General features: G+C 40.2%; 1 protein-coding gene across 1 annotated transcript in view; it reads left to right on the forward strand.

The window, feature by feature from the left end:
- The first annotated feature begins 9,546 nt into the window (after positions 1 to 9,546).
- Positions 9,547 to 15,400, forward strand: part of STAG1 (stromal antigen 1) — a 165,949-nt gene continuing 160,095 nt past the window's right edge. Inside the window, exon 1 of the mRNA XM_014944245.1 lies at positions 9,547 to 9,683. Within this exon, the coding sequence (XP_014799731.1) occupies positions 9,655 to 9,683 (29 nt within the window). The 5' untranslated portion in view covers positions 9,547 to 9,654. The remainder of the gene's footprint in view (positions 9,684 to 15,400) is intronic.

A 15,400-nucleotide genomic window follows, 5' to 3' on the forward strand; every position in this document is an offset into this window, starting at 1 on the left:
GGGAGGGGGCCCCCCCCCCCCCCCCTTTATTCCAGTGTTCTGAATGTCAGGCCTGGCTTCTTTTTGTGAAAATTGGTTTTTATTGTTGGCAATTTTCCAGATGCAATGAATAATAGAACACCAGATGTCCACTGCTGAGAAAAATTACAGATGAGTAAACACTCTTCTGAGGTAGCATAAAAATCTATTAACACTGCTTCTGGTGTGCCTGTGGACTGTCTGTGCTCGTGGCCCGTTGCGCCTTTGTGCCGTACGGAGATGAAAAATCCCAAGCCTGTGTGACTGTCTAAAGGCATCCGACCACACCAGGGATTCCTGCCTTCCTCTGGATGTGGATTATCCGGCAGGAATAAGCAGTCGCTCGCTGAAGTGCTTGCTTGAGTGTGAATTTAATTGCTGGATTTAATTTTCGTTATTGTCACACATGGATTTGATTGAGGGCAAAGTCGCAGAAACGTTAGCAGAAATGTAGGGGTAAGAAGGGGTATCAGGAGTTCATCTGGTTGTCACCCTTTCCCCTCCAGCAGGCCATGCTTTGTTACAGTCACGCCATGTTTTCAGACCCAAACAGCCTGTGCTCCCAAAGCCTCTTCTGTTTTGTCCCAGCTGTTTCAGTCTCCTAAGCCCTTTCCGCAAACTTTGCTATGGTTGTTGTACCTGACGAGTGTGACCCATCTATTTCGGAAAAGAAAAAACAATCTTCAATAGTGGATAATTCAGGTTTGCTTGAGCAAACTATTGAGTGCTTTGCTAGTCATTGTCAAGTTTTTCTCAGTGCCTTACCTGAGTTTTCCTTGCTGCGGTTTAAATCTGTTACTTGTCCCGTTCTCACTGAAAAAGAAAGTTTATTCTCCCTCCCTGTTGCCTTCTCAGCAGTCTTTACGTACTGAAGAAGTCATCATCCTCCTGCAGTCTGGTCTGTGTCCTGTTGCTTTTCTCTGCACAGGTGTTCCTCAGCCTTCTGGAGCCCTGCCTTGGCCTGCTAAAACTAGCTCTGCAAAAACCTGGAAAGTTTTATACCACTTTAGGGAGCTTTATTGGCTTAATAAGAAATCACCTGAACAGGACGGTCCTTTTCGGGTGGACGCATTACATTGTCTCTAACTCAACTATCTTTTAAAACTTTATATCAAGGTACGGTGAACACTTACACTATCTGTATCGTTATTCAGTCTTTTGCAAGGTTTCATTGATTCCTCAGTCTTGAATTTGGAGGATGATTCCAGAGTTTCTATGATGGGCAAAATCTCTCTTGACTTTAAATTTGTCCCATGGGCTTTTTTTGTGACTCTCAATGCTCTTGCGGCATCTTAAAAAGATGAGTGAGTTTATCTTCTTACGAATCCTTCTGAGCCTTAGAAATACAAGTGTAGAGAAGCAGAAGACTTCAAGGATCCATCTATTCCTGCTGGCAATCTGATGATAGTAGAAACTAACTTCTAGAGCCCTTTTTATTACATGTGTTTTATAGAATCATAGAATTGTTTAGGTTCAAAGCAGGTAGGTAGGAAGCTGGTGGATAAGCTGATGTTATTGTGATGGACAGATGGCAAGGAGCAAGTTGCTAATTTAGACCTTAATCATCCGGATATTGGACTAGCATTAGAATTCAGTGCTGTAACTTTTAGTCTTGTGCAATCAGACCATAATTATTTGCCTTATGAGTGACGGAGTGCCCGCAGCCCCCAGTGATCTCAGTCGCAGTTGTGAATGCTCAGTGCTGCAGAAAATCAGGTCAAGTGTCTCGCTGGGTGTCCGCAGAGTGAGGAGCAGTTATGTCGGAAGAGTCTGTAGGAGTAACAAAAGGGAAAGCAAGCTTGTTTTCATACGCTCAGCCCATCAAATTTATCTTTATTTAAAAAAAATAGTAATTGCAAGTTGAAAAGGATAACACTTCTGTTCTTGAGCAAGCCATATCTACAAATGCACAAAGCATTGGATTAATATCTTTAGTATTAGCCATCCTAGGCGTTATAAGAGACCAGTATGTGATAATGTAGTTAAAAACTGTTGAAGTAAGCACTGGAGATGATCAAACAAAATTTTCTGGGTGATGTGTGACATTTGAATCAACTACGCTATTACAAGCGCGGTTAAAAGGTTGTATCAGCTTTCCTGTGTAATCTTAGTGTCAGCGCCTCGGCACGCACTACAGGAATGAGCTGCACCTTCTGGAAATAGTAGCAGAAGACACAGAAAAGTGATTGGCTTTGGCAGTTCACTCATTTTGAGAGATCGAAAACTGAGGATAGAAATGTGGTAGTGAGACTTGGAGGTTTTTTGTCATTTAAGAATTTTATTCCCAGCTCTGCAAGATGTGATTTGTGTAACCTTTCAGTGTGAGGTCTCGCATTCGTAATTGAGAAGAGCACAGTCTAATATTGCACGCTAGAAAGCGAGAGTTCAAATTTATTTTTCTGGCTGACTGAGCAGGACCTTTCTAGGCTAGAAGTGTTTGGTGAGAGGAAGCAGCAACAGCTGTTTTGCCTGTAGAGTCAGTTCCACATGTTGGTGCAACTGAGGAGACAACTGAGGTTGAAGGCAATGTTCAATGGACAGTGAGGGGTTGCCATGGGATAATTCTTGTTCCCGCATGTGTATGTAACACATCTGGAAATACCTGCAAAGAATGGGAAAAAAAGAAACTTTAGCCAATGATAATGGACATCTGCTAAACACTAATTTTGTGTACAGACTCTGTTCTTGGCCTCAGGTTTTTCTTGTATTATATGCATTCCCTCTCTGAGATTTTTTCTTTCATGTATTAATTCTTTACTGACATTCTCTGGGGAAAAAATAATTGTCCATCCTCAGCTTGCTGTCTGAAAGGCCTTTAGCTGAACCATATGCTACACATTTCAAAATTGTGCCTTTAATGTAAAACGAAGACTGTGTCCACGTCTCTCTTGTACTGGGGAGCCCAGTGCTGGATATGGGGCTCCAAATACCTCTCTTCAGCTCTGAACAGAGGGGAAGGTCCTCTCCTGGGGCTCCAAATACCTCTCCTCAGCTCTGAACAGAGGGGAAGGTCCTCTCCCTGGGTCTGCTGGCAGTGCTCTGCCTGGAGCAGCCCAGGAGATGCTGCTGGCCTTTGCAGTGAGGGCACGTTGCTGACTAGCCTTCAAGTTGTTGTCCACCAGGATCCTTGGATCTCTTCTGGAAAAGCCGCTTTCCAGGCGGTTGGTCCCAAAACTGTGCGTGGGATTGTTCTCCCCACGTCCAGGACTCTGTGGTTCCCTTTTCTGAACTTCACTCTGTTCCTGTTTGTCCTTGCTCCAGCCTGTCCAAGTCCCTCTGGACAGCAGCACAAGCATCTGGTGTATCAACCAACCCTTCCAGTTTTTTCCTTTTTCTGTTGACGTGTTTTTGCAGGTTGGGAACTGCAGGTCCTGCTGGGTATGAAATGGATAACAGCGACAGCAAAGACACGCTCAGGAAAGGGATGTGGAATAATAATACTACTACTAATACTACTAGCCTGGTTGTTCCCAATGTTACCACCTTCTATCATGGTCAGACTGGATGGAGAATGTTGCAGACCACATATCGGCAGAGCTTGCTGTGTACTTTAAGTATTGAAGGAACTCACTAATGCTTAGTGTTATTTTTCTTGTCACTTGGACTTTCAGTCTTGGTTTAAATACTTAGTAAAATGTGATAATGTGAAATTTAGGTTTCGCGTAGAACTTCAACGAAATTGTCTTTGAGAGAGGCCAAATGGGCTTTATGTCATGTTTGACCCTAAATGATACTATGAATTTTCAAAATCAGAGCAGGAAGAGGTGATTAATTTGGCTTTCAGTTCGAATGGCCGCGGGGTCAACATGAATGAATTTGAGTTCTAAACTTGTAGTAGAAATAAAGCTTATGCTTATAGAAGGCCATAGTCCAAAGCAAACAAAAACCTGTGAGTGACGAAGAACACATCACAGCGTTTGCTGAATTTGTTGCAGGTTTAGTTCCTGATGACTGTTTTTCTAGTTCTGCAGGACTTAAAAATTACACCTCCAGTTTCTCAATATTATTTTCACTTTGTAGGTGGGATAGCTGAGCAGGAAGGATTTAAGTGGTGTGCCCAAGGCTGTGTGTGGGGATGGATAAAGCAGTAAAAGACTAGAGTTTATCTGCCTGCGTTTAAGATCCTCTTTTCTCTCTCACCTTGTTGATCAAAGCTTTTGGAGCGCTGCCTCAGTGTGCGTCGTGCTGCTTTCTAACAGGATTGCCATTTGCTGCTGATGCAGGCCTTTTCCTCGCTGCCAAACCCTGTTGTTGGACGAGAATATTGAGGGGATAAATCTTGTCTCTAAGCTGAATATGAAAAACTTGAGTTTTCTGCGTCTTCTTTTATGGTGCAGTGAAAGGCCTGGGGTGCATCATCTGTTCTAGATTCTCATCCACATAAGTATAATTGGGGTTTTCCAATTTCCATTGGGCCTTAATAGGATGGAGAAATGCACTGCTGATTTATCAATTTTCAACTTGCAAGAAAAGACGTAGCTGGGAGCACCGAGGGAGAAAGCAAAGTAATTTTAAATGGAAGATGAAGTTATGGCATACAGGTGTTACCAACTAAGTAGTAGAAGATATTGCTCCTCTAGTGTGAAGCATTGTCTGAATATATTCAGCACATGGGTGGGACCAGGTTACTTGGTCAACAAGGAAAGGATTTTGAGTGGGAGTCCATCAAATACCAGTTATCTTTCATTTTGGATATTTTCTAGGCAATGGAACTAATAGTGATGTAACTTGTATTGCTAAATTTAGGTAGTGGGTTTTTTGTTTGTTTTGGGTTTTTTTGTTTGGTTGGTTGGTTTCAGCTTTCTAAGGTGTAGGTACTTTGTTTATAATAAGGTTAGTGGAACTTGATTTCGCTGTTGCCAGCAGATAGTTGCCTGGAACAACGCCGTCAGGTTTCAGGTTCACATCAGTCTGTTTGGTTGGTGTTTGGCTTAAGTGGGTAGATTAGTTCAGCACCAGAGAGGCAAATAAAACACAGTCTAAAGACTGCAAAAAATATAGGTGTCTTTTCATGTTAGTAGAAACTGCAGAAAATACTGATGGAATGCATGTATCAGATTTATTGTTGTAGAACTGTAGAGCTTTTCTTAAAGCTAACCCTATTATCAGGCAATTATTGAAGAAAAACTATCATAAAACTGACAGCCTAGTAGACAAGGCTTTTTAAATTTTTTAAATTTTTTTTTTTACAGAAGCAGTTTTATATACTGGTCCTTATGTGCCCTGCTTATTGGTCATGGTAAACAATAGAAGCAATTGGTAGACAAGGCTTTTTAAATTTTTTTAATTTTTTTTTTTTACAGAAGCAGTTTTATATACTGGTCCTTATGTGCCCTGCTTATTGGTCATGGTAAACAATAGAAGCGAAAAAGAGAAACGTTTATTTGTTTTCCTATTGTATGTTTCAACTGAATAAAAAAGAGAAACGTTTGTTTTCCTATTGTATGTTTCAACTGAATGGTCTCTTCCAGTGCCTGCTTTATGTTCTTCTACAGGACGCTTTTAAGTATGCCAAGCATAAATTTGTCATTTTAAAATACAGATGTGCAGGCTTAAAAAGCTGCAAACATGCTAAGGTCATTAAAATTGAGATTGAATGAAAACATTAGATTTGTTTTTTTTCAACTCCTAAATAGAAGCAGTTGACTGCAAGTTAAAGGACGTGTTCAACTATGTTGTGTTTATTATAGTTTAAATAACCCAAAATGCAAAAGTACGACGTGTTCCTCCTCCTGCTCTTCTCTTCCTCAGGATAAAGGTGACAAAATGGGAGTCTGTCTCAAGCTTTCAGGATTTTTTTATCAATGGCTTTATTCTCAAGCTGAATGAGATGGAAAGGAAGAGAGTCCTGTTTATAAGAACATCATCTTTAAGAACCAGGTGTTTCTTCTATTAAAACTAGAAAAAAATGTGAAGGTTCACATTTGTGTAGTCCGTAAGGATCAGTGATTTTTCCACAGTTGTCAAACTTAATTTAATTGCACAACTAAATTGAGAACACTGTTCCAAGCACATACAGCTTTTTATTAGTCACTATAGTGTTTTATTTCTAACCCAAGCCTAAGCAGCATGGGTGATAATTTGGAAGCAAGTGGTGGTGTTTCTGTGAGCGTGTTACTGCTGAGGGAAGTTGCACGCATTAGTCACTATAGTGTTTTATTTTATTTCTAACCCAAGCCTAAGCAGCATGGGTGATAATTTGGAAGCAAGTGGTGGTGTTTCTGTGAGCATGTTACTGCTGAGGGAAGCTGCACAGCAGTTATGCCAAGACTCTTAAGGATTTGAAAGAGGGAAGATTTAGATGAGATATCAGGAAGAAATTTTTTACTATGAGGGTGGTGAGACACTGGCCCAGGTTGCCCAGAGAAGCTGTGGCTGCCCCATCCCTGGAGGGGGTTCAAGGCCAGGTTGGAGGGGGCTTGGAGCAACCTGGTCTGGTGGGAGGTGTCCCTGCCCAGGGCAGGGGGAACTAGATCTTTAAGGTCTCCTCCAACCTAAATCATGCTAGATTTCCTAAGTTCAGCTGAGTATCAGGCTGAGGCAGAAAGAGTGAGCACCCAGGACATCAAAGCCAGTGGAACTGTATTGGATGCGTGTGAGGGATATGGCTGACTTGGATTGTGAAGGTGTTACTCCCTGCGATGCAAGGCTCCACTTCTGGTCAGTGCCACAAAGTGCATAGGATTGTGCCTTTTCTTTTGGGGCTTCTGGCTCCAAGCTGTTCATTTTCCAGCTTGTCAGCGTTGAGAGTTCTTATATTTTAACATTCATTGGTAACACCTGTGTTAGGTGCCTTTATTAACACAAGACAGTAGAAGGGCAACGTTGGCATTTTTTAGATGGTCCGGTCTGGACCTGACCATACACAGATGGATTTGTTCCAGCACTGCTTTGCAGTTCCTTGTTCAGCATAGGAAAAGTATGAGAAATATATGAGAAAATACCTTGCATTTGCCTGTGTGTGGGGTTGTCTGCCACCATGTCAAGGCTGTGGGTCCAGCTTCCTTGGTTCTTGAGTCGCTTCTGAATGAAAGAGCTCCCCTCTTCTCCTTCTGGCTCTTTATACCCTTCACTCCTCACTTTCATTTAGGCCAGGACTTTGCTTTTCCAATGAATTATCTCTGAGCAAGTGTGCTTTTCCTCGTGTGTGAAAGCACTTCCCTGGAGCAGTCTTGCACTGCTGGTTACTATATCTGAGCGTGCACAGCAGGCGTGAGGAGTGATAACTAGGGTAAAAAAGAAAAATTAAAAAAAAAAAGAAATTCCAGGTCACAGTTGTGCAGGATGCCTTAAACATCTGTGGAAAATACCTCATATGAAAGGCATATAAATTTTCTCGAACTTCTTTTGAAACCTCTCCTGAAAAGTAAGATTAATGCCCAGTATCCTGCTAGAGTTAGACAATCTGAAGATCTGAGATGGATGGGTTTCCTTTGATATCTAGTTAGCGTATGCACGAGTGTGTGTGTGAACAAAAAACATACTTTGTTCTTCTGTTTTAAACAAAGGGAAAATATTACAAAAAATGTGTACATCTAATTGTCATGGCAGGAGGAAAAAACATATTTGCAGAAGCTTAATCAAAAGCTTTCTTCTTCCGTTTCAGGATTTCATTAAATATTCTTCTTATAAGAAGAATAACAAGTTTTTTGTGATTGCCAGAGTGCATGTTGTTCCAATTGTAGTGAACCTCTCCATTTCAGAGATCTGAATGTGCCTTTTTTCCTTTATATAGGAAATTGGCTCAAAATGTAATTCACTCTGTTTATAATGAATTCTTACAGGTGTCTGAAATAGCTGCTTAATGTTGGTGAACGGGTGCGTCATTCCCCTGTTAAGAGTAATCACATCCTTTAAAATGTAGTAATGTCCAATATCTCTAACGAAGAAATGCTGTTATGGGAACAAGTTATGGAAATAGCACAAATGGCACGTAACATTTTTGTTCATGAAGAACTGGGGCTGACTTGTGTCTTGCAGTGAGAGAGGAGAGCTTGTACACCAACTTGGTGTAGAAAATGACCCCCTTCAAACCATCGATACCAGAGTGGTAACTTTAAATTCCAAGCTAACTTTTCTTTTGTTTAACCTTTGTTTTGCAACAAAACGGCTCGCTCATGATACAGTAGAAAAAAATAGGCAATGGGGTGGCAGTATACAGAGAAAAGTTTGAATTTGTTGAGACACCACAAGTAAAACTGTCGGTAGCACATAGTAAGTAGTGGAAGAACTAGTTGTATGCATCTGGGAGTCTAATTGGGACTGGAATAACCAGAGGCAAAAAAAAAAGTCTGTTGATGCTGTACAGTTATGGTTTTGGTAAATAAATACTGACGTGCGAATAGTAGGATGGAAAATAGTATGTTGCATGTTGTGGTGTTTTGCTTACAGCGGTGCAGTTTTCTTTAGATCCTGTATTTGGTGCTATTCGTGTTACCTCTTCCGGGCTTGATTTTTCCTGCTGCCTTGGGAAGAGCTAGTAGAGCAGGGAAAAAACACTACCCATTGAGAAGAAAGAAAATAGTTAATAAAAGAGATTTAAAGTATCCTGTGTTTTAAAAACACGCAGTTAAGTCCTTGGTATTCATCGCTATTGCTCAACTGCGGGGCTCCATGCAGCTATTTCTATTACCCCAGGATCTCTAAAAGGGGAGAATGAAACAAATCATTTTAAGTTTCTCCAGAACTTGCATTTTCTGGAAGAATGGGATGGCAGCTCTATGCTTTATTACATCAAAAATTGGTGCATGTGTCACATTGGGCCATTATTTAGTGGTACGGTCACGTCTGCTGTCATTAGTCAACTCCTTGATTAGTGTTTTGGATAGAGAGATGTTACTAATGGGTGTAGTAATACCACGGGGGCAGTCTAGTTTCTGTTTAAATTGACCATTTCGGTTAAAATACTTGTGTTGCAGTTAGACATGTTCACATCTTCTGACTATTCTGTGAAATTCAGTCACATAAATCTGTGAGCCAGTGAGTCTGACTGCATAAGTGCAGTTCCATTAAAGGGAATGTTATTAGGAATATTATCTTTTCCAGGTTTTGTTGTGCCTAAATCAAAACCTGTATGACTTTAGGTGTGGATTTTGTCATGATTCAAAACTAGGAAAGACTGTTTCTCATGAAACTAAACTTTTGTCTTGCATATTTAGTCTATTTTATGACTAGAAAATAAATTCCTTAAATCCAGATTGTCATATTCTCCGATTTCTTATATGTTTACCTTATTTAAACTTTCTCAGAGTTCTGCTTGTGTTTTTACTTTAGAGTTACTGTAAACAAATATGAGTGCTAATGCAAAATACTTAGTGTAATTAGAAAAAAGAAAGTAAAGTTGTCTAAACAGAATTATAAAAACTGAACGCGAGAATATGATTAAGCTGTCCTGGGGACATCCATTTGACATTTCATGTGGTTTAATAGTGATGCTACTTCAAAATTGACTGGTTTTGTTTATAGTGCTTTATAATCAACGTATGACTATTTTGGAATCACATCTAACACTTTTTTTCTCTCTTTTACAGACTGGACTTTGACATTCTTTTCATGAAAGAGGTTTCCGAGTAGTTGTCTTGTAATAACTTTGAGAAGAAGTTCTATGTAGCTCTTACTTTCAAGAGTGTTGCAAAAATGATTACTTCAGATTTGCCAGTACTACAGTGAGTATACATTTCTCTATTTATTTGAAATCTTCATTTTTAAAAGGTAGAAGTAAACAGAGAGGTGATCGTGAAGATAAAGCTTTAGAGAAGTGCAGATTACTGTGACTCTTCCAGGCCTCCTGTGTTGTCACATGCTGAAAAACTGTGAAAAATAAAACACTTAATCTAAAAGATACATGTGGAGATTTAACTTTGCCGTGAAACGCAGAACAAGATCTTTGCTGCTTTTATGCTTCTGAATGTTGTGAGATTTCAGAAATGATAATGGGTTTTAGTCATAATTGACCGTATTTGTATATTCCAGTGGCGTCCCCTTTCTGACAGTGAGCTGTATTTATTGTGCAAAAAGCCTTCGGCCTTGGCTACTGAAGAGAGCAAGTGGCATTGGCATCTTGTGATATTGCTGGGAAACGAGTGGCTCACACAAATGGGAACGTCACTGAACCTGGATAAAGCGAACTATTCGAAAAAATAGAGTGGAAGTCTATAATGAGAGGAGCTAGAGAGTGAATTGAGTAGAGTTAAGAAAGGAATTTTAGAAACAGGAATAAAATGGAACTTTATTTAGAGTGGTGGGTTGACCTTGTCTGGCTGCCAGACATCCACCCAGCAGCTCTCTCGCTCCCCTTCTCACCAGGACGGAGGGAGAAAACAAGATGAAAAAGCTCTTGGGGCGAGATAATGACAGGGCAATCACTTGCCAATTGCCTTCACGGGCAAAACAGACTCAACGTGGGGAAAATTGATTTATTGCCAATTAAAAAAGATGTAGATGATGGTGAGAAATAAAGACGCAAACTAAAATGTGTTCCCTCTCTGCCCTGTTCCTGACTCTTCTATACCCCTCCTGGGGCCCTCTGAGGGCAGCAGCGTGGACACTGGTACCAGTGTGGGCTCCCCAGGGACCACTGGGAGCCTGTGCCTGGCCATCAGCAGCACCTTCTCCCACAGAGCTGGTCCCAAGGGATGACCCTGGTGGGGGACTCCCAGTTCAAGAAGCTATAGGTGGCCTTAAGTGAATGAAACAGTGTAGAGTTTAAGGTTAAAAAGTGCATATTAATAGAGTTGGTAACTCTGCACACCAGCTGACAAACCTGAGGGACATTAAAGATGTCAGCATATTGTTTAATAAGGAAAAGATTATGAGCCACCAATATTATGCAGCTTTAAAAAATGGAAGGAAAACCATATATGTTGTTTTTTCCAGTAGAGCTGGGAATTATGTAATGTCACTGTGCGAGGTATTGCTGAGATGTCATCATTGGTAACACCTATAGTTTTGGTTGCTCCTAAACAAAATGAGATATTTTTTTTTCCTTTTATAAAACAAAAAAATCTGCAGGATTTACATATAAGGGTTTCGAGGCCTCCTGAGGGCTCAGAACATAGTCTAGTGAGGACAAGGTATCAAAGAAAGTAGGTCCCCACCAGACTTTCTTCAGACAGGGGTCTGGCTAAGGCTGAGAGAACCTGAAGCAATCTTTGGTTAGGGGTATTAGCTGCACACATTTAGAAACGGGAAGTCAAAATCTGATTCCACACAGAAAAAGCCCTGATTTTCTTTCTAACTCTTAAAAAAGCAGCTTTAAATGATTATTATAATCTACCATTACTTATTTCTGCTTTCTCATAACGTTTCCTAATCATTTTGGCTACCCTCTTTAAACAAAGGGTCCTAAAGTCAATTTGATATATTAATGTACTTTGCTTAGGACCATATCAAATATTCTCTCCCAAATTCTTCTCTGTTGAGGGAACATGAAAGGAGAAATCTTTAATCTTTCTGGATTTATAGAAGTGGCTTTCCGAATGCAGAGGAGACAGGATTTCACTTATTGGTGTTTCAGATGTAGGAAAAAAACCCGCCAAAACCTCTGGTGTATTTGACCTGGGTGACTGACTGTTACAAGTCTTCTCTCAATGGGATGACTCATCTTTGCTGTGAGGCATGTTCATCCTTAGATTTTTGAAGATCAACCATGAGAGCTGATTCATCCATGATTCATGAGCCTGTGCATTTAGCCGTTTTTCTTCATGAATGCTTTTCTTCACAAGGCTGAGTCTGGTGGTAGCAATTACTGAATTTATCTCTGCCAGAACCTGGAGCCACCTCAGCAACACTGATAAAAGCTTATAGAAGCGTTTTTATTTACAAAACTTGATACATGAATATAGGGTTTTTGGAGTGGTGTGTTTTTTAGGGCAGAAGGGTGGCATGAGATCAATAGCTAGGGCTTTATATAATAGTAGAAGGAAGGCCAATTTGTTATGACTTACTTTGCAGAGATGTGACATTTACTGTGTCTATGGAAACTTGTCCTTCAGAAGCATGACATCGCAAAGGGCTGCCCAATAATCTGTTAATTAGCTATTGAAACTAACCATATGGTAGTGAAGAGTTATGATAACTTTGAAATAATATCTGGAGTTTTTAGGAGAGATCCTAGAGTTACTGCTGGTTTTCTGGGATGCTTTAGCCACCACAGAAACCTGAAAGAAAATCAGAATAAATTTTAGCCCCTAAAAGAGGTTATCACTTGTCTGCTTTCCTCTATGACACCCCAGAGTGTAGGTGTCCCACACTCTGCCAAATTCTCTTATGTCTCAGTCGTGTCAAAAGTGTCTCAGAGAGGAAAGGTTTTGCCTCAGGTGCCGCCACCGCCTCGCCTCTCCTCGGGTGAGGCAGGCCTCTGTAGGCCCAGATTATTTTTCCCTCCCAACAGCTTCAGGAAAGATAAATTGTGACTGAGCCGGAGTTTTCCCCTCAGGTGATGGGTCACACGCACGTAAAATAGGGCTAGGATAATTCTGGTGTGTTAAGATGTGGATGGCTGCCACCAAATAACCGACTTCCTAGCAGTTCTGCAAGACGCGTAAGGAATGAGGGAGATGGATGCTGGCCAGATGCTCTTCTCAATGAGTGTTAAAAACCTGACAGAAGTGCAGACAGTTCAGAGATGCTTTACTCCTCCTCTGGGTTCAGAAATAAGAAGAAAAGAGGTGTGTTTGTCTGTGTGTGTACCTAGGGCAGCTGTGAGGCTTTGACAGAAGCAGGAAGCACCACCTTCCAACTTGAAGGGACCCGAGGCCACAGCCGAAGGGCCTTTTTGTGGCCTGCGATTCAAACAGAATTCCCTGCTGCTTGAAATGGTGTTTATTTTCATGTTAAATCAGCCAAGGACTGTAGGTTGCCCTCGATCTTGTCTCCCTGCTCCAAATAATGTGAGGATTGAAGGGAATTTGCTATCTGATGCTTTCTCCTTACTCCTCCTTACATATTCCTTACCGGGAAGACTCTCCTCTCTGCCTCACATATCGTTAGGGTGAATTTCATCTTGTTTAATTATGAACATATAATTATAATTATATAGTTATAGGAGCTGCTTGTCTAGATCACCCTAATTTATACAAAATTTATAAAAAATTATAAAACAAACTGCCTGACCAATTTTGGATCCTGACCTTAGCATGAGGTACACTGCACCTTAAGATTTTCTGTTTTCTGCATTATATTTGTCTCAAATTTGGATTAATCTCACTCTTCACCATACTGATTTATTAAGCCTTTCCCAAAAGGTTTTCAGAGAAGTGCTTCCGGAAGCATATTAGAGAAGCACGGTTATCAGGCTTAATACAACAGTCTGTTTAAGACAAAGAAGAGAAGGTGGTTAATAATTAAACTGGTCACTCCATATGCAGTGTTCCGAAGCAATTGGAATTTCCAGAACTAAATACACAAATCTCAGTGGATTTTGCTGAACCCAGACAGAGGCTGTAGCAAAGTTGAGTTCTCTGTGAACTAAATGCATGCAAAACAGTAGTATAGTTGAATTTATTTATGTAAATATATACTATATATTTCAAGGGAAGTGTTTGAGCCGTTTGCCTAGGAAGACTGCTTGAATCTGGTTTTAATGAGAAAAATCTTTATCCTGATGATGTTAGGGGTGTGGTTTTGTAAAGACAGCAAAGCTACAGTGTTTCCCCAGGAATGGGGGTGTTGCTTACACCACACCATGTGTAAAATTTTTCCATTAAACATCTGTGTAGACCAGAGATAAGCTTATTTTTTCTACAGAGAGCAACAGATAATTGCTTTAATTTCTCTACGGCAGTAGAAAGCAGCAGATATTTTTATGAGGTTCCTCAATGCTGTGTTCAAAAGTTATTAAAAAAAAATATACATAATTGCCATTGTGAGACAATAACACATTTTTGTCAAATGGAGTTGCAGTGTGATGGCTGGGCTCTGAGTAAAGGCCGGATCCATCCATCCGCACAGGCATTGTTCTCAGCTGTATTCACTGCCTTGTTTTTCACTAGTGTGGCCCTGTTTTACCACATTGTTTTGAACTATGTGTGTGGAGTATCTTTTATTTGGTTTTAGACATTTTACAACTTTTCCTTTTTTCAAATACATAGCTCCATATTGAGTTTTTCAAATTTAGTATTTTATGAGGCAGAAGAGCTACTTCTCTTAAATTTTATCTCAACGAAGCTGGATTTTTCAGTATTTTGTAGAGATACTGTTTTACAAGCGTGTCATTTGGGAACTGTGATGTACTTGACTACTGTTTTTTAATGTAGGGTGCCTGGTTTTTTGGGGTGTGTAGAGTATTTAGAGGCGGTCCGTTGGAGTTACTTTCAGAAAAGGAGATTCATACATGTTCTACTGCATTCTAGCTTTTGTAATGGATTCTGTGGACCCCTTGGTGGCTTTGTGCTTGCAAATTGGAAAAGGTTGGAAAATAATGTCTTAATATTAGAAATTCATCATAGTTCTGCAGAATTATTTGGGTTAGGAAAGATCTAGAATAATACAGTAATTTTGGTAAAGAGAAGTATCAGACCATTCTTTATTCTGATACAGTGGTGTTTGTATCTTTCTGCATTACTTAAAAAGCTTTCTTGGTGATACAGCAAATTTGTGAAGTATTCCTGATTTATAAAACAAAAAAAGAAACCTGCAGACAATGTGGAAGATCTGTGTAGATCTTGGCTTGCTGAGGCTTCTCAGTTTCTGTAAACCAGATCACTAATGCTACCTTTTACGGTTGAGGCTGTATAAAATAATGGAATATGTCTGATTTTCACCTTCCCCTTCCACAAGTTTTACAGAAATTTAACTCCTTTGAATTCAAGGAAATGGTACTGGGTTTAAGGAAATATATGATTAGAGCTAGATTTGACCCATCTTTGAGTAATATAGGACATTATTACAGTTATTCTTTCATTTACAGAGGTCTCATGAGCTGGTGGTCTTACAAACTAAAAATGAAGCACATGAATAACATGAATGGTTTTGCTTGTGGGCTCTTCTTGGGCAGAATCTAATGCCTTAGAAGATGAATTATAAGCTGAATTTCTTCAAGCAGCCAGGTCTGTTTTCAAGGCAGAGAAGTACCTGGGCACCTGGCTTGTGGGAGGGGGCGGAAATTGGGGTAATGTTTTTTTCCCTACTTAGTATGGTCTTAAGTCTAAAACAGGAATGACTGCAAAATGATACTGGGGGCTTCTCTGCTCACAGTCATCGAGCAACGCCAAGGTTTTTCCATCGTACAAGTGAAAACGTTTTTCTAACTGCAAGAATCATGTATGTCTTCAGATCAAAGTGAATTTGTGCCTCATGGTCAGTGTTAATCCTCTCTTTATTAACAACTGCACAATACCATTGTCTTTGAGTGGGACTGAAAGGACGATTTAACCCCAGTGGG

This window comes from Calidris pugnax, unplaced genomic scaffold (assembly GCF_001431845.1).
Source record: "Calidris pugnax isolate Ruff unplaced genomic scaffold, ASM143184v1 scaffold143, whole genome shotgun sequence".
Classification (NCBI taxonomy): Eukaryota; Metazoa; Chordata; class Aves; order Charadriiformes; family Scolopacidae; genus Calidris; species Calidris pugnax.